At 44.0% G+C, this 25,929-nt stretch overlaps 1 protein-coding gene across 2 annotated transcripts; it reads left to right on the top strand.

Annotated features, from left to right (window-relative positions):
• The first annotated feature begins 1,767 nt into the window (after positions 1-1,767).
• ZFP62 (ZFP62 zinc finger protein) lies at positions 1,768-22,521 on the top strand. Of its 2 annotated transcripts, none has more exons than XM_036313945.1 (2): positions 1,768-1,853; positions 18,827-22,521. In XM_036313945.1, the coding sequence occupies exon 2, from the start codon at positions 18,940-18,942 to the stop codon at positions 21,541-21,543; it is 2,604 nt and encodes an 867-aa protein (XP_036169838.1). In that variant the 5' UTR covers positions 1,768-1,853; positions 18,827-18,939; the 3' UTR covers positions 21,544-22,521. The 2 variants fall into 2 exon arrangements, with proteins under 2 accessions (XP_036169838.1, XP_036169839.1); XM_036313946.1 differs by lacking the exon at positions 1,768-1,853 and adding an exon at positions 3,354-3,817.
• Positions 22,522-25,929: the final 3,408 nt, after the last annotated feature.

Below are 25,929 nucleotides of genomic sequence, written 5' to 3'. Positions count from 1 at the left end.
CAAGAAAAAAGTGTGTGTGGTGATGATGATTGTTAACTAGACTTACTGTGACTATTTCACAAAATATACAAATATTGAACCATGTTTTACACCTGCAACTAACAATGTTATGCCAGTTATATCTGACCTTTTAAAAGTGGATCATGGCTAAACCACTGTGGATTTAGACTCCATTAGATGCACTTGGGAGAATGATAGCCTGTTTTGTTAAAGGTCAATATTAATAGTACTAGTAGCCCAGTGCCTGGATTCCTGCACATTGAAAGGAAATTAATTAGAAGAAAGATTCATGCGGTAATTATTTTACTGCAACATTCACAAGTCAACGTTTATTTTTAAATTGCCAGTGCGCGTCATATGTACCAGCTGGTCAGTTGGTCGGATGGTTGGTCACTTAGCCTTTTATATATATAGATGCCAAAAAATATATAGATACAAACTACAAAAGAAAGGATAGCTTTTCAGTAATTTTATGCCAATGATATGTGGCAGGGTCTTGTCCCTGGCAGCTGCCCCCTCCCCCCACACCCCACCCGCCGGGCGCTCTGCTACGCCTCCTTCCCTCCCTGCTGGGGGCGGGGGAGAGGAGGGTGAGTGGTGACCCCGCGGCCTCATTCTGTACCGAGCTCTCTGTTCAGGTACAGATGGTCGTTAGCTGTTTATTCTCAATGGGGCACCGCAGCCTGTCATACATAGAACCGCAGGGCAATCAGGGGGTTGGGGAGCTCCCCCCTATCAGGCACAGAGCAGGGCTGATCAGGGGGTTGGGGTGCCTTCCCTTGTCACGAACAGAGCAGGGCAGATAGGGAAGTTGTGGCCCCACCCCCTGTCACACACAGAGCCACAGGGCGATCAGGGGGTTTGGGTGCTGCCCCCTGTCACGCTGATCCCAGTGCTGGGAGGCCTCTCGGCTCTGCTGATCCTGGTGCTGGGAGGCATATTACCCTTTTACTATATAGATAGAGGCCTGGTGCACGGGTGGGGGCCGGCTGGTTCGCCCTGAAGGGTGTCCTAGATCAGGGTGGGGGTCCCCACTGGGGTGCCTGGCCAGCCTGGATGAGGGGATGATGGCTGTTTGCAGCTGGTCACACACCCACTGGGGTGCCTGGCCAGTCTGGGTGAGGGGCTGAGGGCTGTTTTCAGGCTGGCGGGTGACTGAAGCTCCCAACCGCTCCTTTTTTTCTTTTTCTTTTTATTCTGGGCCAGCTTTAGCTCTGAGGCTCCAGCTCTTAGGCCTCCGCTGCTGAAAGCAGGTTTCTGGCCTTAGTTTACCTTCTGTATTTGAAACAATGTTGCGATCCTGCTGGCTGAAGCCCGGAGGACTAAAGCAGGTTTCTGGGGTTTTGTTTAGCTTCTATATTTGTAACATAGTTGCTTAGAGTTGCAGCTCAGAGGCCGGCAAGGCAGGCGGGGAAAGTTGGAGTCCTCCTTCACTGAAGCAAGCAAGCCTCACGTTCACTTTAAGCTACCTGGCTGCCGGCTGCCATCTTGGCTGGCAATTAATTTGCATATCTCGCTGATTAGCCAATGGGAAGGGTAGCGGTCGTATGCCAATTACCATGTTTCTCTTTTATTAGATAGGATGGCCACTTATTTGTTTATTGTCTGCCCCCCACGAAAGCGAGATGCTTCCCAGGTAGTTCCTCGGCGCCCTCCAGCGCACGCCACCTGGCCGCGCTAAATAAATAACCCGCCCTCCCAGCGCACTGATCCGGGTGGTGGGGGTACCATCGAGTCAGTCCTCCAACCTCCCAGAGAGGACTCGGAAGTGCTCCGAGCCGCACGGTGCTTCCGGCCGGGCGTCCGCGCTTTTGTCCCGCTGGCGGCGGACTCCCGCGGCGCGGCCTCAGCCGGTACGTGAGTACTCGGCCGTCCCGCTTCCGCCCGGCCCTCGCCGAGCCGCGGCCCCTGCGGGCGGTCCCGGCTGCCCCTCTCGGGGCAGAAGCGTGCCCCGTCCCCATCCTCCCCGGGAGGCGCGCCAGCGGGAGGGGCGGGAGGGAGGACCGCGGGCGGCGAGGCGCGTGGGGCGCCCCTGGAACACGCCGGACTCCCCGAGGGCGCCAGCGCCGGCCTTCGAACGGCCAGGGCCGGTGGGCTGCCCCGCGGCCAGAGAAACGCCCCGCTCTCGTGTTTCTCAAGTCTTCCCTGCCCTCGGCGGGAGGGGAGCCGTGGAAATGAGCGACCCCCGTTCCGGCCCCCCCCCGCACCCCCCGCCTGTGTCCCCTGGCGGTTCCGGGGGACTGGAGCGTGAATGCGAGCCTGCCAGGGGCCCCTGGGGGCCGTCAGACGCGCCCCCCCCTTTTTCTTTGGATGGAGGCACGGTGTAAGGCTCCTGGTTCGGGGCAGGTGGAGCTGAGGGAGGTGCTCCCTTCCCTCTTCCTGGGGGAGCGCCACCTGCATGCAGACCGGCGTGCCCAGGGGCGGGGCCTGTCGCGCGGGCTCCGCCCACGAGGAGTGGACGTGGGAGAAGGGCAAGGGGACCCCGCGGCGAGGAGGGAAGGTGCGGGGGTGCCAGGTTGCGGGTGCGGCTTTGAGATGTTCGGACTACCCCGCCAGTAGGCGTGTTTTCTTTTTGAAAAACACAAGGGTTTGTGGTGTGTGTGTGTGTGTTTAATGTTTATGTAGTATATCCATATGGTTCATATATTTTAAATATAAAAAGTTATCGGCGAGCCCTAGCCGGTTTGGCTCAGTGGATAGAGCGTCGGCCTGCGGACTGAAGGGTCCCAGGTTCGAGTCTGGTCAAGGGCATGTACCTTGGTTGCGGGCACACCCCCAGTAGGGAGTGTGCAGGAGGCAGCTGATCGATGTTTCTAACTCTCTATTCCTCTCTGTAAAACATCAATAAGATATATTTTTAAAAAAAGTTATCGGCGAAAAGGTTTCCTCCCGTGCAGCCATTTTCCTAGGTCCAACCTCATTAAATAGTCACATTTAACTTATTTGAATGTATCCTTCTAGGATTTCTTTGTGCAGATACCTGCAAACGTGCATGTAGTTAGTTCCCCTTTCTCTCCACACGGGTGGAAGGTCGCTCTTAAAAGTTCTGCCCCTTCGTCCACTCAATCTATCTTAGAGATCATCAGAACACAAAGAGCTTTTTCTTTTTAAAATATATTTTATTGAATTTTTACAGAGAGGAAGGGAGAGGGATACAGAGAAACATTGATGAGAGAGAAACATCCATCAGCAGCCTCCTGCACACCCCGTACTGGGGATGTGCCTGCAACCAAGGTACATACCCTTGGCCAGAATCGAACCCAGGACCCTTCAGTCTGCATGCGGACACTCTATCCACTGAGCCGAACTGGCCAGGGCTTTTTTTTTTTTTTTTTTTTTTTTTTTACAGTGCTGTAGTGCTGTGGAATTGGATTAGCCATGTTTTGGATGTTCTATAATTTCTTTGGATCTAGTCAGGGACATTGTTTCCCTCCCCAACTTTTGTTGCCTCATGATGGCACATTCAGTGACATACTATGGCATATCTGATCAACGGTTTTTAAAGAAGTGATTAAGCAATCATAAAATGATTTTTGTTTTTCATCATTTAAGCCAGTTATTGGTAGATGGTTAAGTACACCAAATCATTGTTATTGCACATGTAGTGTTTAAAAAACAACAGCCAAGCAGTTTTCCCTCCTAGACTTGTGTTTGTGAGGTTTAGTCTGACAGTAGCCTAATGAACTAATTCTGTAAGTGACTCTCTTCAGGTCAAGTCTTTGCTCTCTTAGCTTCATAAAATCTCTCAGCCTCTCTTTCAGAACCTCCTTTGCTTAACTTATTCCCAAGAATGACTAGATTTCTTCTCCACTGCCAGGTATGAGAATGTTCTATTTCATGTTTTACTTTGAGGAAAACTTGTCTTGAATCCTTATGTCCACTTTTAAGTAATAGAACCAACTCATGTTAACCATTTACTGTTCTGATATTCATAAACTACAAATGCAGTAATAACTAAAGCACAAACTATATTTTTCTCTTACCCTCTGCATATCACTTCTCACTCACTCCTTAGTCCCAGGTTTTATTTATCCAATTCTCCCACTTCCTCAGTATTCTCTCCTGGGTATACATTTTGTACTCAATTCCCTCTGGTTTGCTTTCCTTTCTGAAGAAAGAAGAGCTGGCTTGGTCATCTCCAAGTCAAAATACACTACCTAAGATACAGAATCCAGATGTGGCACTTGGTGGTCGATTGACCTGGGAAATATGGTTGGTACTGTGGAAATCAAATTAGCTGCAGGCACGTTGCACCTGTAGCTTGCTGCAGGAAGTGGTTAATAGGCCGCAGTTTACACCAGAGGGAGCCATAATTGCTCTCTGGTGAGTTGTCTAGGCTCTTGAGAAGTGGCTCCTGACTCTGGGGCAGGGATGGCAAGAATTTAGGGCAGGTTCATACTGTCTGCACGGGCTTCTCTAAGCACTGGTGGTAGAAATGAATGAACAAGTACAGGGTGCCCAGAGGTCATGGGTCATGACCCATGATTGGATGATAATCTCTCAGACATTAGGACTCCGTTCTCTGTCCCCTTACTCCGTTCTCCCATTGCAACTAGTATGAGTGATCTCTTAATTTTTTTATTATGAAGAAATTTAAACATGCAGGATGGTAGAATAGTACAATGAGCTACGTATACTCATAGCTCAGATGCAACAGTTGTCAGGATTCTGCTACATTTGTTTCATCTTTTTTTATTTTTGATTTATTGAAATATTTTAAAAGAATTTATAGACATAATACCATTTTACCCTACCATGCTTCAGTCTACCAAAAAAAAAAAAAAAAAAAAAAAGAGACATTTTTAACAACCAAAATGCCATTATCACACCATCTTAAATTAACTCTGATTCCTTACAGGTTGTCAAACTGCTGTGCCTGTGGTCTGTTTTTATAGGGCCTGCAAGCTAAGGATGGTTTTTACATTTTTAAAGGGATATTAAGCCCTAGCTGGTTTAGCTCAGTGACTCAGTGAGTAGAGCATCGGCCTGCGGACTGAAGAGTGGCGGGTTTGATTCTGGTCAAGGGGACATGCCGGGTTGTGGGCTTGATCCCCAGTGGGGGGCGTGCAGGAGGCAGCCGATCAACAATTCTCATTGATGTTTCCCTCTCTCTCTCTCTCTCCCTCTCTCTCTCTCCCTCCCTCTCTCTTCCTTTTTAAAATCAATTAAAAAAATATATATATTTTTAAAAAGGGATATTAAGAAGCTAATAAAAAAAATGACAGCCCTGGCCAGTGCGGCTCAGTGATTTGAAAGTTGGCCCGTACATCAAAGTGTCGTGGGTTTGATTCCTGGTCAAGGGCATGTACCTGGGTTGCAGGTTCGTCCCCAGCCCCAGTTGAGGCGCAATCAGGAGGCAACCAATTGATGTATCTATCTCATCCATGTTTCTCTCACTCTTCCTCCCTCCCACCCTCCTCCCCGCTCTTTTTGAAAAGTAGTGGAAAAAATATTCTCAGGTATGAGGATTAAATGAATAAATAAATAAATACATGACAGAATCAAATGTGGCCCACAAAATCTACAATATTTTCTATCAAGTCCTTTATGGAAAAGTTTACCAACTGCTGATTTAATGGAGTAAGTGATTGTCCAACATGCATATCTGAGTTTGCTACTTCTTTGCCTTAAACTCCTCAGGATTGAGTCTGGACTCCTTAGTATGATGGGCAGACCGTGGGGCAGCCCTTGTTTTTGCCCACCTAACTATTTGTGCCTGTGCCCTCTGTTCCAGATGCCTGAGGGTGGTAAACACCACTCCCTTTGCTGGAACTATTCTTCCTGAAGCTCTTCCTAGTCCTTTAAGCAGTTCCATCCCTTCTGCCTCCTCCCTCATCTGCTCTGTGTATGCCTCTGCCATTTTTATCATGTGTTAGTTATTTTTCTGCTAAACTCACCTAGTCTGCAAGCTCCTTGATGACAGGGCCTTGTCTTACCCATCTTTGAGTCCCCAGGACTAACCCAGTGCCTAGAGAAAAGCAGGATATAGATCATAATCTAAGTTCCTTGGGCAACACTCAGTCTCAAGAGATAACATATTAGGTTACATCTTTAGTATTGTGTACAAGAATAATAATTTATTAAATTCTCTTATTGCCTTTGCATTTTAACAGCTTAGTCCTTAGCTATAATAAAATACCATGTATTTGCCCTAGCAGGTTTGGCTCAGTGGATAGAGCATTGGCCGCAGCGGACTGAAGGGTCCTGGGTTTGATTACGGTCAAGGGCACATGCCCAGGTTGCGGGCTCAATCCGCAATAGGGGGCATGTAGGATGCAGCCGATCAATGATTCTCTCTCATCATTGATGTTTCTATCTCTCCCTCTCCTTTCCTTTCTGAAATCAATAAAAATATATTTTAAAAAGTACTGTGGATTTGGTGCCTTATAAGCAACAGACATTTATTTCTCACAGTTCTGGAGGTTGGGAGGCCCAAGATCAGGGCACCAAGGCATCTCTGTAGGGTCTCTTATAAGAACACTAATCCCATTCAAAAGGGCTCCATCCTCATGTCCTAAGAATCTCCCACAGGATTCCTTCTTAATTCCTTCATCTTTGGGGATTAGGGTTTTAACATAGGAATTTTTTGGGGGGGGGGGGCAACAGAAATTCAAGCCATAGTGTCAGCATTTACTTTAGTGCTAGTTTTATATGTCTTGGTGCTTTCCTGCCTGTGTTTTGTACCTTTTCTTAGTCTCAGTATTGATAAATATGAATCTCATTGCAAACCATCTCTTTCCAGTGAAGATGTACTTTTATATTGATGCGTTTTAATTTCAGTCATTAAGAGGATTGGGTGAATGATGTTGGGTAATGGAACACCCAAACAGAGGAGGTTAAATAGAGCTGGGACAAGGAGAATGCTGGATTATTTATGAGGGGTAAGCAATGAGGTATTTGTGATCATGTACACCAGCTAGTCAGCAGTAAATTAAATAGAGAATCCCAGAGGACATGGAGGGGATTAAGGATTAATCTGTAAGAGAGTCAAGGGAAAGGGTCCATCAGGGCTGAGGACCAGTGAGTGCAGTAGCAGAGAGGGATTCTTTAGCATGGCCCATTTAGTGTCAAGCAAGTCACTCCAAGTGACAGCATGCAGAAGGCTTCAAGTGCCACACTAAGTAGCTTGAGAAGATTTGGCATTGGGGAATGACCATGTATGCACTTTTAAAAACTCTTGACAGCTGTTGGAGGAAGAATTGGATATGCGTAAGAATGAAGGTAGGAAGACTACAGCAGAAGTTCAGAGGGTAATTTAGGAGGGCCTAAACTAAGGCCTCAGCAGTAGGAATGAATTGGGCATAGGGACTTGAGAACTGTATAGGGGTGAGAGAAAGAGAAGAGCCCTTTTGATTTAGGTAACTGGGGAGGACAGGAATGGATATGAGGGTCTGTAATTGAAGAGGGGGGTCTGGGCCAGAGATAAGGCTCTGTGAGATAGCTTGTAGAAGTGATAGGAGCCATGTTTATGCATGGAGCTGCCCAGGAAAGAGTGTAAAGCCAGGAGAGGAATGGTTCTAGATGGAATGGGGCCAGGAACAGCAGGCTGGGGAGTTGGCGCCTGATTTAAAAGAAGCTAATGCAGGGTGGTCTGAGTAGAAGAAATCAGATTGATTAGATAAGGCAGTGGTCGGCAAACTGCGGCTCACGAGCCACATGCAGCTCTTTGGCCCCTTGAGTGTGGCTCCCACAAAATACCATGTGTGGGTGCGCATGTACAATGCGATTGAAACTGCGTGGCCCATGCGCAGAAGTCGGTATTTTGTGGAAGAGCCACAGCTTACTCCCAGACAAAAGTACTGGGAGAGGCCATTGTTCCTTTGCTGACACAAAGTCAACAGGCAGACACCATATCTGAGTCTCTCTCAATCTGGCTCACACTGTACCCCCTGCCCTGGTGATTCCCTGAGACCCCACCCAAGCTATTTCCAGTGTTTTTTCCATAGGAATGATGTGTCTTGGCTCATGCTTCAGACTTTCTTAAAATCTCTCAAACAAGCAGCAGCTGGCCTCAGCATGCCCCATACCTCTTGATAAGTGGCCCCAGGCCTGGCATTAGTGGCAGCCTGCCTTGGTTCACAGTATGGCCTCTCTTGGACACCTCTAAGCACAACACAAGAAGCAGCCATTTACAGATTCCTCTGTAGTTTGTGCTGGAAGATCCCAGGCAGGGCACAGGTAGTAGCTGACTTTGTATCTCCTGGGAGGCTCCAGAACCAGTGCACATGGTGGTTAGCTTCAGACCACACCAGATTACAAACCTACTACCTCCATGAGTGATACATGCAAGGGGTGTACTCGGTGAGCACCAAAATCCCACTGAAACAATTCCTGCTCCATAGGGTTGGCTCCTGCACAACAGTGTTTCTGTTGTGGTTGCAGCTGCTCCTCACAGCTGATTAGCCTAGAGCAGCGGTTCTCAACCTGTGGGTCATGACCCCTTTGGCAGTCAAACGACCCTTTCACAGGCGTCGCCTAAGACCATCCTGCATATCAGATATTTATATTATGATTCATAACAGTAGCAACATTACAGTTATGAAGTAACAACGAAAATAATTTTATGGTTGGGTCACAACATGAGCAACTGTATTTAAAGGGCCAGAAGGTTGAGAACCACTGGCCTAGAGGTCAGTTTCTCCTAGTGATGCCTACAACAGTCAAGACTCAACTACAACAGGACAGTGCAAAAAACCCACATGGGTGCACCTGGAGTGCCCAGCTTACGTAATGGGAGGCTGAGCCACTGGGCCCTACAGGACACCTGCTATACAAGGCCACTCTACCAAGTCTGAAAGACATAGCAGCTCTACCTAATACATAGAAACAAACACAGGGAAGCAGTCAAAAAGTAGAGACAAACATGTCACAAATGAAAGAACAGGAGAAATCTCCAGAAAAGAACTAAATGAAATGGAAGGAAGCAAACTACTAGATACAGAGTTCAATAATTAAAAGGATGCTCAAGGAACTTACATCATCAACAATATAACAAAAGGACCAGTCAGAAATGAAGGATACACTCACTGAAATGCATAATTTACAGGAGCTCTAGCCAGTTTGGCTCAGTGGCTAGTGTCGGCCTGCAAACTGAAGAATAATTTACAGGGAATCAACTGTAGAGTAGAGGATGCTGAGAATCAAATAAGCGAATTGGAATATGAAGAAGCAAAAAAGACCCAATGAGAAGAGCAAAAAGAAAAAAGGAATCCAAAGTTATGAAAATAGTGTAAGGAACCTCTGGGACAACTTCAAGTGTATCAACATTTGCATTGTGGGTGTGTCAGAAGAAGAGAGGGAGCAAGAAATAGAAAACTTATTTGAAAAAATAATGACTAAACTTCCCTTACTGGTGAAAGAAACAGATATACAAGTCTAGGAAGCACAGAGAATTCCAAACAAGAGGAATCCAAAGTGGCCCACACCAAGACACATCTATATATATACATATATACATATGTATATATATATATACATATATACATATATATACATATATACATATATATATATAATTTTTACAGAGAGGAAGAGAGGGATAGAGAGTTAGAAACATCGATGAGAGAAATATCGATCAGCTGCCTCTTGCACACCCCCCACTGGGGATGTGCCCGCAACCAAAGTACATGCCCTTGACCAGAATCGAAACCGGGACCCCTCAGTCCGCAGGCTGACACTCTATCCACTGAGCCAAACTGGCCAGGGTGACACATTATAATTAAAATGCCAAAAGTTAAAGACAGAGAATCTTAAAAGCAACAGGAGAAAAGCAGTTACCTACCTACAAGGGAATGCTCATAATACTGTCAACCAATTTCTCAATGGAAACGTTGCAAGCTAGGAGAGAGTGGCAAGAAATATTCAAAGTGATGAAAAGCAAGGACCTACAACCAAAATTACTCTACCCAGCAAAGCTGTCATTTAGAGTGGAAGGTCAGATAAAGACCTTCCCAGATAAGAAAAAGCTAAAGGAATTCATTACCACCAAACTAGTATTACATGAAATGTTAAAGGGTCTTCTTTAAATAGCAGAAGAAAAGATGAAAAATATGAACAATAAAATGGCAATAAATTCATATCTATCAAACAATTGAATCTAAAATAAAAATAAATGAACAAGCAGAACAGAAACACTCAAAGATAGAACATTTTGACAGTTGCCAGATGGGAGGGGGGTTGGGAGGATGGGTGAAAAAGGTGAGGGGATTTAGAGGTAGAAATTGGTAGTTATAGTAAACTTATGGGTGGGTAATGTGCAGCAAGGGGAATATAGTCAGTAATATTGTAATAACTATTAGAATGGGTATGATATTTTTTGGGATGATCACTTAAATTAATGGCTTGTAATTCATTACTGTACTTAATTACCCTGAATTGGGTATTCAAGCTGGCTCTTGTGGTCTATGACATGCCCCCATCATTTTTTTTGAGCATCTCCTTAGAACTTCAAATCTCAAAGTTGACGTTCAAGAGGCTTAAGGAAAGTCTGCTGTTGTAGCTTTCCCATAACTCCGGTAATTGCAGTGGTAGCCGAACTTTTTTTGTTAGTTTAGAATTTAAAACTAAGTTGCCCCATGTCTAGGAGAAAGTCAGTTAATTCATTCCCGGCTGTCAATTGTAGCCAGAGCTCCTGTGGGGAAATTATAATAGACTAGTGCAGTGATGGCGAACCTTTTGAGCTCAGCCTGTCAGCATTTTGAAAAACCCTAACTTAACTCTGGTGCCGTGTCACATATAAAAATTTTTTGATATTTGCAACCATAGTAAAACAAAGACTTATATTGTTGATATCCTATCTAATAAAAGAGAAACATGGTAATTAGCATATGACCGCTACCCTTCCCATTGGCTAATCAGGGTGATATGCAAATTAACTGCCAGCCAAGATGGTGGCCAGCAGCCAGGCAGCTTGAAACTAACATGAGGCTTGCTTGCTTCAGTGACGGAGGAAACCAGTGTTCCCCGCCTGCCTTGCCGGCCTCTGAGCCTGCAGTTTGAAACATTGTAACAAATATAGAAGCTAAACAAAACCCCAGAAACCTGCTCTGTGGGATCTCAGAGCTGGAGTTATACAAAGTTTCGATTATAGAACCCAAACAAACCAGATACCTGCTTTCAGCAGCAGAGGCCTCAGAGCTGGAGCCAGAGCTAAAGCTGGCCCAGAATAAAAAAGAAAAAGAAAAAAAGGAGCAGTTGGGAGCTTCAGCCCTCAGCCCCTCACCCAGACTGGCCAGGCACCCCAGTGGGGACCCCCACCCTGAAGGGTGTGTGACCAGCTGCAAATAGCCATCATCCCTTCACCCAGGCTGGTCAGGCACCCCAGTGGGGACCCCCACCCTGAAGGGGGTGTGACCAGCTGCAAACACCCATCAGCCCCTCACCCAGGCTGGCCAGGCACCTCAGTGGGGACCCCCACCCTGATCCAGGACACCCTTCAGGGCAAACCAGCCAGCCCCACCCATGCACCAGGCCTCTATCCTATATAGTAAAAGGGTAATATGCCTCCCAGCACCGGGATCAGCGTGACAGGGGGCAGCGCCCAAACCTCCTGATTGCCCTGCGGCTCTGTGTGTGACAGGGAAAGGCGCCCCAACCTCCTGATCAGCCCTGCTCTGTGCCTGATACGGGGGAGCTCCCCAACCCCCAGATCGCCCTGCGGCTCTCTGTGTGACAGGGTGCGGTGCCCCAAGCCCCCCACCCCCCACGGGCCCTGCTCTGTGTGTGACAGGGTAGAGCCATAACCTCCCCATCGGCCCTGCCCTGGTGTGAGAGTGGCAGCGCCCCAACCCCCTGATTGGCCCTGCTCTGTGCGTGACAGGGGGCAGTGCCCCAACCCCCTGATTGGCGCTGCTCTGTGCGTGACAGGGCGTGGTGCCGCAACCTCCCCATCGACCCTGCCTTGAGTGTGACAGGGGGCAGTGCCCCAACCCCCCAATCAGCCCTACCCTGAGCGTGACTGAGGGTGGCATCGCAACCTCCCAATCCGCCCTGCTCTGTGCATGACAGGGGGCGGCGCCCCAGCTCCCCAATTGGCCCTGCTCTGAGCCTGACCAGGGGCTGCACCTAGGGATTGGGCCTGCCCTCTGCCACCCGGGAGCAGGCCTTGGCCAGCAGGGCGTTATCTCCTGAGGGGTCCCAGACTGCAAGAGGGCACAGGTCAGGCTGAGGGACCCCCCCTCCCCCATTCCCCCCGAGTGCACAAATTTTTGTGCACCGGGCCTCTAGTTTATTTTATATATTTAAATGCCATTTAACAAAGAAAAATCAACCAAAAAAATGAGTTTGCATGTCACCTCTGACACGCGTGTCATAGGTTCACCATCACTGGACTAGTGGTCTGGTGCACAAAATGTGTGCACTCGGGGCGGGGGGGATCCCCCAACCTGTCATGTGCCCTGTCACAGTGCAGGAGCCCTGCGATCCATCGCCCCAAAGAGGTAGGCCCCACCCACCCATCTGGGGTTCCTCAGATCGCCCCAAAGAGGTAGGCCAGAGCCGGGGGAGGCCTGCGGACCCCTGGCACAGGCGCCTAGAGGCCTCTGCCACGGCCCCGCCCCCATCCCCAACTTTGCAAGTCCCCGCCCACCCGCACCTGCTGTACAGGCAGCCTCCAGCTGATCGGTTGTTACGCATGAGGGCGTCCCGACCATTTGCATTTTACCCTATTATTCGTATAGATGGGAAGGTATCTGAAGGAGCTCCTGGGCCGCCTCATTCCTCAACTGAGTCTCTTTTGCACGCAACCATCATGCATTGGGGATCATTCCCCTTTCCCTTTCTAGGAGCATTCTTTTCTTCTTTCTTGGGATAGTCCTTTTTCCAATGTCCTTCCCTACCATAAGCGCATTGGTTGGAGCCCAGTGGTCTACTTTCCTTGCTCCCTGCCACTGATTTCTTTTCTGATTTCCCTGGACAGTTTCTAGGAAAACCATCACTTGCTTTTGATCTTTAGCTTCTCTTCCATGGAATGCCGTAAAGGCTATATCCACCAATTGTGACAGATTCATTCCCAGAACTCCATCTATCTGCTGAAGCTTTCTCCTAATGTCCAGGGCACTCTTTCCAATAAAAGTGATGTTAACCATTTGTGAATTTTCAGCATCCTGGGGATTTACATCCCTGTACTTCCAGGAAGCCTGATAGATCCCCTCTAAAAACTCAGCGAGGTCCTCATTAGGCTTTTGCTATACATCTGTATAACATTCAAACCTTTTTTAAACCTCCTAGTATGCATCTTTTCTAATGCTCCAAATGTACCAGGCCTCTATTATTTGGTCCCAATCTGGCTCAGTGAGAGGCTTGGTCCCTGCTGGGTTTGGAGTCTCATTTGGGTTCTTCTGATGGAGTCAGTAGGCTTCCTCTGTAGCCTTACCTATTACTAATCTTTCATCTGCTGTTTGCAAGATATTCAGGAGAGCCTGGACAACTCCCCAATTAGGGTGATGGGTGGCAAAAATGAATGTAATTAAATCAGTCATTTTCTGGGGGTCCTACCTATAAGAAGCATAGAATTCCTTCAGTTTAACAAGTCTGAAGTTGAAATTGCCATAGCCAGTTTGGCTCAATGGGTAGAGCATTGGCTCACCCAGACTGAAGGGTCCTGGGTTCTAGTCCGGTCAAGGGCATGTTACCTTGGGTGCAGGCTCAATCCTTAGTCGGGGAGTGCATGTGGAGGCAGCCAATCAGTGTGTTTCTCTCACATTGTTAATTCTCTCTTTCTGTCTCTCTCTCTCCCTTTCACTCTCTCTAAAAATCAATGGAAAAATATCCTCAGGTGAGAATTAACCAAAAATAAATAAATACATAAATAAATACATAAATAAATTTTAAAAACTTAAATAAAAACTATACAAAAAGCTGTGTATAGAGTGTTTTTCTCCCCTATCCATTCTGCTTTATTCTACCCTGCCCACCCCTTAGAGGTGTAATGGGCTTTATTGTTTTCTGGCTATTCTCATTATTGTAAAAAAACCCCAACAAACCAACAGATACGTGCTTGTTTTCTTATTTTTCTTAAACAAAACATTGACATATATGCTTTTTTACTGTTAGAGGCACCTCTCACTGACATTAGAGTTATCACCAGACATCCCCTTCAATCAGTGGGAGAAGGCTGTCCCCAACTTTGATCCTTTTCTCATATAAGTGAATTTATAGAAGAGATCATTGCATTGTGAAAAGCCAGTTTATTAAAGCTGCACCTTTATTAAGAAGCAAAGCCAGCAAACCTATTCATCTGGCTCAGGAAGTGCAGATGGGCTCTCAGCTCATCTGAAGAGCGAGTTGGGTGGGGGTCCAAAGTGTTACATAGCCTCCTGTCTATAGGTCTCAGATTTCTTCTGCTGAATGTTTTGGTCCAGAGTAATTCTCAAGGCCCCCTTTCCTCTCTTGTGGCCTTCCCAGAATTCATGAGAAGCACCTGGCAACTTTATCTTGCCAAGCCTAAGACTGCTGGCTTTTCTGCTTTGGGAGTAAAATAGCCTCTTTTATTCCCTTCCCCTTTGTCCCTCCCTTTCTGTATTCTCTCATTAGGGAGGTTTTTAACCATTTGCCTTCAAGTGTCCTTGGCTGGGGAAGATAATGGCTTATTATTTACAAGCTGGCTGCAAATTGCCCACACCATTTGGCCTTGTTTTACTTTACCTGTCTCAGTTTCCCTATTCCTCCTGCCTTGGAATTTTGTAACATCACTATACAATATATCCTTGAAATTGCTCCTTATTGGTCAATTATAAAGCTATTCCTTATTTTCTAGTACTCTGTTTTGTTTTTGTACCATAGCTTATTTAACCACTCTTCTGTGTGTGAACATGTAGGTAGTTTTCCATATTTTGTAGTTACAAATAATCCTATAATGAATAAGTCTCTGCATATATACTTTTGTATTGTTGGAAGTGTATCTTCACTATAAATTCCTATATGGGATTTTTGGATTGAAGTGTGTTTGAGATTGGCAAATTTCTCTCAACAGAGGTTATGCCAGTTTGTATTCCCAGTAATATATAAGAGTGTCTGTTTCCCTCACAGCCTCACAACTGAATAGATTGTCAAACTTTTGAATATTTGCCAATCTAATGGGACAATTAGTATTTTAGTCTAATTATTTGTATTCTATTATTCAATTCTTTTTTTAAATTAAATCTTTATTGTTCAGATTATTACATTTGTTCCTCTTTTTTCCCCCCATAACTCCCCTCCTCCCAGTTCCCGCCCCACCCTCCACCCTCACTCCCCACCCACTGTCCTCATCCATAGGTGCACGATTTTTGTCCAGTCTCTTCCCGCATCTCCCACACCCCTTTCCCCCACAAGAATAGTCAGTCCATTCCCTTTCTATGTCCCTGATTCTATTATGATCACCAGATTATTTATTCACTTGATTCTTAGATTCACTTGTTGATAGATGCATGTTTGTTGTTCATAATTTGTATCTTTACCTTTTTCTTCTTCTTCCTCTTCTTAAGGGATACCTTTCAGCATTTCATATAATACTGGTTTGGTGGTGATGAACTCCTTTAGCTTTTCCTTATCTGTGAAGCTCTTTATCTGACCTTCAGTTCTGAATGATAGCTTTGCTGGGTAAAGTAATCTTGGTTGTAGGTTCTTGGTATTCATCACTTTGAATATTTCTTGCCATTCCCTTCTGGCCTACAAAGTTTCTGTTGAGAAATCAGCTGACAGTCGTATGGGTATTCCCTTGTAGGTAACTGAGTTTCTTTCTCTTGCTGCTTTTAAGATTCTCTCTTTGTCTTTTGCTCTTGGCATTTTAATTATGATGTGTCTTGGTGTGGTCCTCTTTGGATTCCTTTTGTTTGGGGTTCTCTGCGCTTCCTGGACCTGTAAGTGTATTTCTTTCACCAGGTGGGGGAAGTTTTCTGTCATTATTTCTTCAAATAGGTTTTCAATATCTTGCTCTCTCTCATCTTCTGGCACCCCTATAATTCTGATGTTGGTACGCTTGAAGCTGTCCCAGAGGCTCCTTACATTATCTTCGTATTTTTGGATTCTTTTTTCTTTTTGCTTTTCTGGTTGGGTGTTTTTTGCTTCTTCGCATTTCAAATCTTTGCCTTGATTCTTGCGCTCCTCTGGTCTGCTGTTGGGAGTCTGTGTAGTATTTGTTATTTCAGTCGTGTATGCTTAATTTCTAGTTGGTTCTTTATCATAACATCGAGGGTCTCATTAGATTTCTTGAGCATCTCACTACATTTATCGGCGGCTTCTAGACAGTTCTTAAGAGACCTTAAAAGTGTGGTTCTGAACTCAATATCCTCCATTGACAGTTTTGTCCTGTTTCTTTGTCTCCACATTTTTTATGCTTTCTTGGTGCACCCCCTAGTGGTCTTTTGTGCGCAGTCTTGTTGTAGTTAAGCCTTGATTGTTGTCGGTAATACCAGGGGTGAGTTGACCTCCAGGCTAACTGGCTATGAGAGTCTGTATTCTATTATTGAGTGAAATTAAAAACATAACATTTAAGGGCCATTTTAATATTTCTTTTGGTAAATTGTTTGGATCTTTTGCCCATTTTTCTGTAGGATTTCTAGTCTATTTTTCTTCAGCTTTTGAAAATAGTTTATATGTTAAGGGTATTAGCCTTTATGTATGATGTATGTTGTAAATGTTTTCTTCCACCTCATTCATTTCTTGATTTTGCTTATGGTATTTGTTGTTGTCGTTAATCCTCATCTGAGGATATTTTTCCATTGATTTTTAGAGAGTAGGAGGGAGGGAGAGAGAGAGAAACAAAGAAGTGAGAAAGACACATTGATTGATTGCCTCCTGCATGTGCCCTGACCAGGGCCAGAGATTGAGCCTACAACCGAGGTACATGCCCTTGACCAGAATTGAACCCAGGACCTTTCTATCCATGGCTGACACCCTATTCACTTAGCCAAACTGGCTAGGGCTGTGGTATACTTTAATACCTAGTATGGCTAGTTCCCCTCAGGGCTCTTCCTTTTCTGTTTTTTTCTCTAGCAATTTTTGTGTGTTTATTTTAGGGGATTTGGTTTTATGTCTGTAGGCCAAAAGGAATGGATAGAGCAGAGTCCCTGATGTATGTGGAAGCAGGATTCAGAGCACAGCTCAAAGATGTTGGTGCTGATGATTCTGGAATTTTGCTCCTCACCCAGTGACATGGACTGTTCTGCCCAAAGTATAAGGAAATGGAGCACGGAACTAGGCTGTGCCACCATTTCTCAGGAACCTCTGAAGGTTTTTTACCTAACATCATGTGTCATTTTGTGAAGCTTTCTCAGTTGAACCACCTTTGGTTTACTGTCTGCTGAGGGATGTTTTTTCTTTAAATTATTTTAGTGATATTCTGAGTTCCTAGCTTCTTTTCCTTTTCTGTTAATTTTAATTGAGTTCATCATTACAGTCACATGAGCAGAAGTTGGATCATAAGTGTCATTCTTTATACATGTCCACTTTTATTGCCTCTGCTTCCTCCTTATGTTTACATATAGAGTTTTGTAAGTAGGACTGACAGAAGTCCAGAGTACTGGCCCAAGAGAGTCTGATACCCAGAGTAAGAGGAGAGATCCATATTTTAACTAAGTCTAATCGCAAATGTTTAATTGTCTAAGGTTGGGGGATAAGGAACTTAGAAGTGTTTCTTAGGCATCAGTTTGTCAGTAGGTGGCTACTGATGGAGTGCCAGCTATGTGTAGAGTACTGTCACAGGGACAAAGTTACAGTCTGGCTCCTAAACTTTGGAAAGGAATTTACCTTTCCTGAGTCCTGTGCTTTATCTTCAGGTTCCAAATATGATCTAATGACCTGACCTCAAATAAATATCAAAATAGCATAGTGAAGAGAGCATTTTCATATGTGATTAAAAAATAAATAAATAAGTATCAAAATAAGTAATAATAGCATATGGCACTTCACCAAGTGACAGACATTGTTCTCAACACTTTACATATGTTCTCAGAATGATTTTCTTTGCCTAATGGTTTGTGTTTTTGCTTTTGCTTTTTGATATTCTCTGACTGTATTTAGCCTCTTCATAAAGTAGGAGTGAAAGTCTTTTTGCCTGGCAGGCCAGAGTGTCCTCTTCCATGTAGAGTTCCTCCCTGGCTACCCTAACTGGCCATTTTACAGGGTCAGAGTTTTCCTTGGAGGGGAAGTCCAGGAGACCAAACCAACAGGCTTGTTTTCTGTATCATCTCTAACTTGACTATCCTCATGATTTTACAACCACCTCCCTAATACTTCCACTTACCTATTTCTCCTCTTCTTTAGTTTTGCCTGTCTTCTGCTGATTATGTCTTTTTAACTTTTGTCTTATTAATCTGTCTCCTCTTTTTTAGAGATTTCTTCTACCCTCTGTTTGTTTTTCCATGACTTGGTGTCATTTTTTAAAAACCGATCAATGTTGCCCCTGGTTCTGTACATCATTTCAACCCATTTTAACTCACCTTCACCAGGGGTGGGGAACCTTTTTTCTGCCAAGTACCATTTGGATATTTATAACATCATTTGTGGGCCATACAGAATTATCAACTTCAAAATTAGCTTGCTATATTTAGTCAAACATTGTATTAACTCACCCCTAATGCCTTGAGAGGGCCAGACCAAATGATTTCTGGGACTTACGTGGCCCATGGGCTGGACCATCCCCACTCCTATGCTAGAAAAGCTCTCTGTTTTATTGAAAATCCATGGCTCCAGCATTTCAACATTAGCCCTATAGCATCAGAAATTTTGGCATGTCCACCATTGTATCCCAGCAGTTAAAACACTTGAGTGAATGAGTGAATTTGGATGTAATTCTTCCAGTTTCTTCTAAACAAAGTGAATAAGTATTTTCATTTTCTTGGTTTAGTGTCACATTTCAAGACGAGAGGCACTGAAGATGAGGAATCAACTGAAAAGTGTGAAAATGTCGGAAATGCAGAATCTCTGTGGCTAAAAGTGAAGGGTCTTCACAAGGATCATATGCAGGAATCTGAGGTTGGTGAAACTTGTGATTGGGATAGCAAGGTAGAGAACCAATTGGAAAAGCCTGAGGGAAAAAGAATGATGGAAGACAAAAGTGGCATCAGGGAAAAGATTGGAAAAGCCAAGAACACAGCAAGTATAAAGACAGAACAGAAAGACAAGGCATCTGAGAAAAGCTTACATCTGAGCTCAAAGCACGTTACATACCAGACCATCCCTATAGAACAGAGAAGCAGTGAACAAGGCAAATGTGTGGAGAACATCAATGGAAATTCGCATCCCCATCTGAAGCAGGAAACCAGTGCTTTTAAGAAATCTCATAAATGTGATGAGTGTGGGAAATTCTTCAAATATAATTCCCGCCTTATTCAACATAAAATTATGCACACTGGGGAAAAACGCTATGAGTGCGAGGACTGTGGAGGGACTTTCCGGAGCAGTTCGAGCCTTCGAGTCCACAAGCGGATCCATACTGGGGAGAAGCCGTATAAGTGTGAGGAATGTGGGAAAGCCTACATGTCCTATTCCAGCCTTATAAACCATAAAAGCACCCATTCTGGGGAGAAGAACTGTAAATGTGATGAGTGTGGAAAATCTTTCAACTATAGCTCTGTTTTAGACCAGCATAAGAGGATCCACACTGGGGAGAAGCCCTATGAATGTGGCGAGTGTGGAAAAGCCTTCAGGAACAGCTCTGGTCTCAGAGTCCACAAAAGGATCCACACAGGGGAGAAGCCTTATGAATGCGATATCTGTGGGAAAACTTTTAGTAATAGCTCTGGCCTTAGGGTTCACAAAAGGATCCACACAGGTGAAAAGCCCTATGAATGTGATGAGTGTGGGAAGGCCTTCATTACTTGCAGAACACTCCTAAACCATAAAAGCATCCATTTCGGAGATAAACCTTACAAATGTGATGAGTGTGAGAAATCGTTTAATTATAGCTCTCTCCTCATTCAGCATAAAGTCATCCACACTGGAGAAAAACCTTATGAATGTGATGAATGTGGGAAGGCCTTCAGGAATAGCTCGGGTCTTATTGTACATAAAAGAATCCACACGGGAGAGAAACCTTACAAGTGTGATGTCTGTGGCAAAGCGTTCAGCTATAGCTCAGGCCTTGCAGTCCATAAAAGCATTCACCCTGGGAAGAAAGCTCATGAATGTAAGGAGTGTGGAAAATCTTTCAGCTACAACTCACTTCTTCTTCAACATAAGACTATTCACACTGGAGAGAGACCTTATGTATGTGATGTGTGTGGCAAAACCTTCAGAAACAATTCAGGTCTCAAAGTCCACAGGAGGCTCCACACCGGGGAAAAACCATACAAGTGTGATGTGTGTGGGAAAGCCTATATCTCACGTTCTAGCCTTAAAAACCACAAAGGAATCCATCTTGGGGAGAAGCCCTATAAATGTAGCTATTGTGAGAAATCTTTCAATTATAGCTCTGCCCTTGAACAACATAAGAGGATTCATACGAGGGAGAAACCTTTTGGGTGTGATGAGTGTGGAAAAGCCTTCAGAAATAATTCAGGTCTTAAAGTACATAAACGAATCCATACTGGGGAGAGACCTTACAAATGTGAAGAATGTGGGAAAGCCTACATCTCACTCTCAAGCCTTATAAATCATAAAAGTGTACACCCTGGGGAAAAGCCCTATAAGTGTGAGGAGTGTGAAAAGGCCTTTATCACATACCGAACCCTTATAAACCACAAGAAAATTCATCTTGGGGAGAAGCCCTACAAATGTGATGTGTGTGAGAAATCTTTTAATTACACCTCACTCCTTTCTCAACACAAAAGGGTTCACACTAGAGAAAAACCCTATGAATGCGACAGGTGTGAGAAGGTCTTCAGAAACAACTCAAGCCTTAAGGTGCACAAAAGAATTCATACTGGGGAGAAACCCTATGAATGTGATGTGTGTGGAAAAGCCTACATCTCACACTCAAGCCTTATTAACCATAAAAGTACCCACCCTGGCAAGACACCTTATACATGTGATGAATGTGGAAAAGCTTTTTTCTCAAGCAGAACTCTTATAAGCCATAAAAGAGTTCATCTTGGGGAGAAACCCTTCAAATGTGTTGAGTGTGGGAAATCTTTCAGTTACAGCTCACTTCTTTCTCAACACAAGAGGATCCACACAGGGGAGAAGCCCTATGTATGTGATGGTTGTGGAAAGGCATTCCGGAACAGCTCAGGCCTCACAGTGCATAAAAGGATCCACACAGGCGAGAAACCCTATGGATGTGATGAGTGTGGGAAGGCCTACATCTCACACTCGAGTCTTATCAACCATAAAAGCATCCATCGTGGACAGCAGCCCTATAATTGTGAGTGTGGGAAATCCTTTAATTATAGATCTGTTCTTGACCAACACAAAAGGATCCACACTGGGAAGAAGCCATTCAAGTGTAGTGAGTGTGGGAAGACTTTTAATATCAGATCAGATCTCACCAAGCATAAAGTAATCCATACAGGGGAGGAATCTTTAAATGTGCCAAATGTGGGAAGTTACAGTGGCACATCACAAAAGAGAACTCATGAGGGTGGGAATGTTCTGGATGGGACCAGGATGAGCTTCTCTCTGTAGGAGGCAAAGCTTACCGAGTCTCAAAGAACTCAGATGGAAGAACAATCCTGTGAATGTATGAATATCTGAGGTCCTTGTCCATGGCTTATAATTTACATGGTATAAACAAAACCATGATCTTTTCTATGCTTCAGTCATAGCCAGCAAGGAAGCCTCCAATGTCAAGGTAGTTGAGCCCTATGTTTCATACTGGGGATAAAACCTATCAAAATGATAGAATGTTAAAATAAAACCTTCAAAATAAGCAGAGATTTCTGGAAAGACAAGGAAACATATGAATGAGAAAAGGGTTTCAATTAGAAGTCACACAGTCACCATTAGAAAGTTCATATTTAGGTAAGTTCTGTGAATCTAAGTGTGGGACATTCAGGTATAGCTTTGAGTCCCAATTATAGATTGGTCAGTGGGAAAATCCCAAGAAGGCCCTCCAAAAGGCAGATTCAGGGAGAGAGAGGCTTCAGGGAATATAAATTTATTTAACAGTGATCATGGGATAAAAAGTTAATATAATTGAATGGTTTGGGAAGGAGGTGATGACAGATTTTGGAATAAAATTTGAATTTTGTGGGGAAAGTAAAGAGTGTAAGATAAGAGAGAACCTCTTAAAAAAAAAAGACAGGTTGATTAGATTATGCTATTATAATGTGGTACACTAGTTAAGTGGGTGAAAGTTTTTTTTAAATTCAAATAAACCCCCCTCAATGAATAATAAATGTATAATGAGTGAAAACCTACAAATAAAAGGTTGTGCCATGGAGAGAAATACAGCACATTCAGGTACTAACAGGACACATCATTATGAATTTGCACAAAAAGAATTGATTCAGGGATTCCTATGGATAGGAATGCTGAGAAGGAGAGCATTTTATTGTAGAAATTAAAAAACTAAGTACCAATAATCAGGGCATAGGAAATTCATGCTTCTTAATCTTGTAAAATGATTGTGTTGGACTGTTATTGTAAAGCTTTTATGCACTACATGTGTGTATTGTCTTTTGTAAAATATTATGAATATGTTGTTCAGGGCTTACTCTCTTGGCCATGAAGAGACTGATAATTGTGGCAAGGTAAGGTGGAACTCCAATAAAGAAATCCCTCAAAAGTAAACAGGCTGTGCCTGGACTTGAGATGGAGCAGTATGCAGGGAAAGCTGCTTGTGTCACATCTTTATGGGTACGTTATACCAGATACAAACCTCGGAAGGCAGCAGGGGCTCATCCCCCAGGGCTAGCAGCTCAGGTCTCGCTGGAAGTGAGGTGGTACCTCCACCAGGAGAAGTGCAACATGGATTGAACCTCACATACTGGTGCTGAGTCATAACTCCTGGGAATGGGCAAGCTCTTAATGGTAGTCACCACAGAAACAGTTCTGTTAGGAACTGATAAAATTTAACAAAGTATTAACTCTGTATAAAGCTGTTAACTAGGTAACTCAAAGGGTGAAATGAGAGTCTTCTGAGAGTTAAGTAACCTGTCCAAGAATAGTCTGAGTGGGGCCAGTCTGTAGAGGCTGAATTCCCTGTCAGGTCTCTGGTTCCAAAATTCACGCTTTTACAAGGGAAGAATCTCTTGTCAGATAGTGTCCCTGCTCTCTCTAGGACTTCGTGTATCTTGCCACAAAGTTTACATTCCTCTCTCTAGGAGTATAATTTTTTCACTTTGTCTATAAACCTTCATCAGTAAATTTAGACAGAGAGGGTAGAGATGGAACTAGGAAAGGGATAATATATTTCTGTCACTCAACTCCCACTTTGGAATGTCACTACCACATTTGCTCTGTCCTCCACATGCAGCACTGGCAAACATGATTCTCTCCATAGACTTGGGTTAATATATTCAGCAAATTCTTGTTGAGGATGTGCTAGGCACAGTCCACTGTCCTGGGCACTGGGCAGGAGGAGTAAATAAAGGATATATAAGAGAGAACGTCCATAAGCAAAGCTACCCCAGTGGATGCTGAACTAAAATGCAGTGCTCAGAGGAAAGTGAGCATCATCATTGGGAGGGAAGAAGAGGTAATAGTGGTATTTGGGCCAGACAGTTTATTTTTTTATTAAGAGGGAGGATTGGGAAATGGGTTGGCCTGATGAAAGGCATCATCAGAAAAGCTCACACATCCTTCAGAGTGGCCAGTCTCTAGCAGGGCTTGCCCAGTGGACAGAAAGGAGGGAGGCCATGGAGTATCAATTTCAGGAGTCACTGGTTCATCTTCATTTACTGAAGGCTTTAGATGACTGGGTTACCTGAGGTTTCTGTGTAGCCAGGGCTGTCAGTGTGCCAGTGGCTTGAGGCCCCCATAATGCACTGCCTACTTTCAGGAGAGTCACCACTCAGATGGGAATTCTGAGAGCCCTTGCCTACTGAGCACTGGGACACATTACTACAAGAACCTCCATTGACTCATCCACAAGAAGTGGGTCCTGGGGCCTCCTGGTCTTGAGCCTATCTAAGGACAGATACATCAGCTCAGAATGACCCAGACAAGGAGGGGTCTTTGGGTCTCCACCTGTTCCAGGCAGACTGGTGCAGAGGTGGTTTGACTACATCTGTTCAGACCCTCAGGACTTGAGCTGGTTTAGGGACCACCATCCCCCACCTCTTTTCAGAGAAAAATTCTGATATGCGAGAAGAAAAGTAAAATTTCCAACATATGTAGGTAAATCAAAACGCTTAAAAAAAAGCAGTGTCTAAAAAAGCCTGTCTAACTCAAGGGTTAAAATAGAATGGAAATCTTGGACAATAGTAGGTAAATTGGGAGATGGAAGATTTGCATGGACGAGGGTCAAAATGCTGTTTAAGTGTAGATTTTATGACATTAATTATGATAAATTGTCATGGGTGAGCACTAAAATGATAGAAATAAAGGAAATAAATCAAAATCTGGGCTGGAAAACCTCAAAGTCTGGAAAAGAAAAACAACATTAAAAAGGTGGGAGAGTGCTTTCTGGTAAAGATGGGCTAGGTTATTTGGGTTAACTTCCCACCTAAACCAAAAACGACTAAAATGTAGTTGGGATGCCTTCTGCATCAAGAGCATTGAGAGTGAGAAGACAATGTAGTTTAAATAAGCAGGGCAGCTTGAAAATGGGATCCAATCATCAGAGAGGGGAACTCCAGAGCAGCTAATGCTCTGAACTGTTTACTGATGCTGCACAGTTGAGCACCACTTCAGTCACAGGGAGAGACAGAAGGTCAGGGCCACGTCCAGCTGAGGTGATGAATCTTACAGGAGACCTTTCCTAAGTTAAACTGGCTTCCCAAAGGGCTTTATCCTCAGGATAAGGTAAACCAGGTCTAAACCCATCCCCAGGCCCATGGGACTGTAGAGATAGCAGTGCTATTACTAAGCAAAGCAAGAGAAGAAAAAGTAAGGGAAAAAACATTCCTGATGCCCTGTGGTCACTGGCCAACCCTACTAGATAAACACACCTGGTAGAAGCATCAGAAGACTTTGGGAGAAGACTCCTTCAATTTTGACCTCAAGTAACCCTTATAGATATTTTTTTAGGGACAATTAATAAAGATAATCAGGCACATAAGGAAAAAAGGCAACATGACTGAAAGCCAGCAGAAAAGGACATACATAGACTTCACATATTGAATTATTGGTTACATTAGGGTCATGGGAGGAACTGTCCTTAAAATATTTGAAGATGTATTTGGTAACAGTTTGTGACAGGAACAAAAGAATTGGTGAAAACATGAAAGATATTGGTGAAGAAATTATCCAGAATACAGCATGGAGATAGAAAAGTTTGATTTGTGTTTAATCATAGTCTCAGAAGGCAAGGACACAATAAAAGGGGCAAAGAGAATGGGGCTGAGAATTTTCCAGAACTGATGAAAACATAAGCCTACAGATTTAAAAGCCCAAAGAATACAAAGGAGGATAACTTGATGAAAGTCACACCTACACACATCATAACTGCAGAAAATCAAAGAGAAAAAAATTAACAGCTAAACACACAAAATCCCTTCAAAGGAAGAATAGACTTCTCAGTAACAATGGGAGCCAAAAGAGTGCAGTGAAAACATCAGCATAAAGATAGGAAATAATGTCAGCCTAGAATTTTATTTTTTATACCCAGTGAAAATATATTTCAAGAATGAGGATACAAAAAAACACATTTTAAGACAAATTGTTTTATTATCCACAATGAAGAAAATTCTAAAGAATCCATTGTAATACAGAAGGACAGTGATCCCAGATGGGGTCTGAGATATAAAAAGATATGAGCAAAGAGAATAAGGAATATGTTGGCAAATGTAAATGAACATTTTATATAAAACAATAAAAATCTGGAGTTGTGAAAATAAGAGACTTAGAATACCAGACGGCAATGACATATAAGTCAAAAGTAAAAAGGATTGAAGGATTGTGTTATAT

Source organism: Myotis myotis, unplaced genomic scaffold (assembly GCF_014108235.1).
Source record: "Myotis myotis isolate mMyoMyo1 unplaced genomic scaffold, mMyoMyo1.p scaffold_m19_p_6, whole genome shotgun sequence".
In the NCBI taxonomy this organism is placed as follows: domain Eukaryota; kingdom Metazoa; phylum Chordata; class Mammalia; order Chiroptera; family Vespertilionidae; genus Myotis; species Myotis myotis.
The sequence above is the reverse complement of the archived record's forward strand: the minus strand, read 5'-3'. Positions and strand labels throughout refer to the sequence as shown.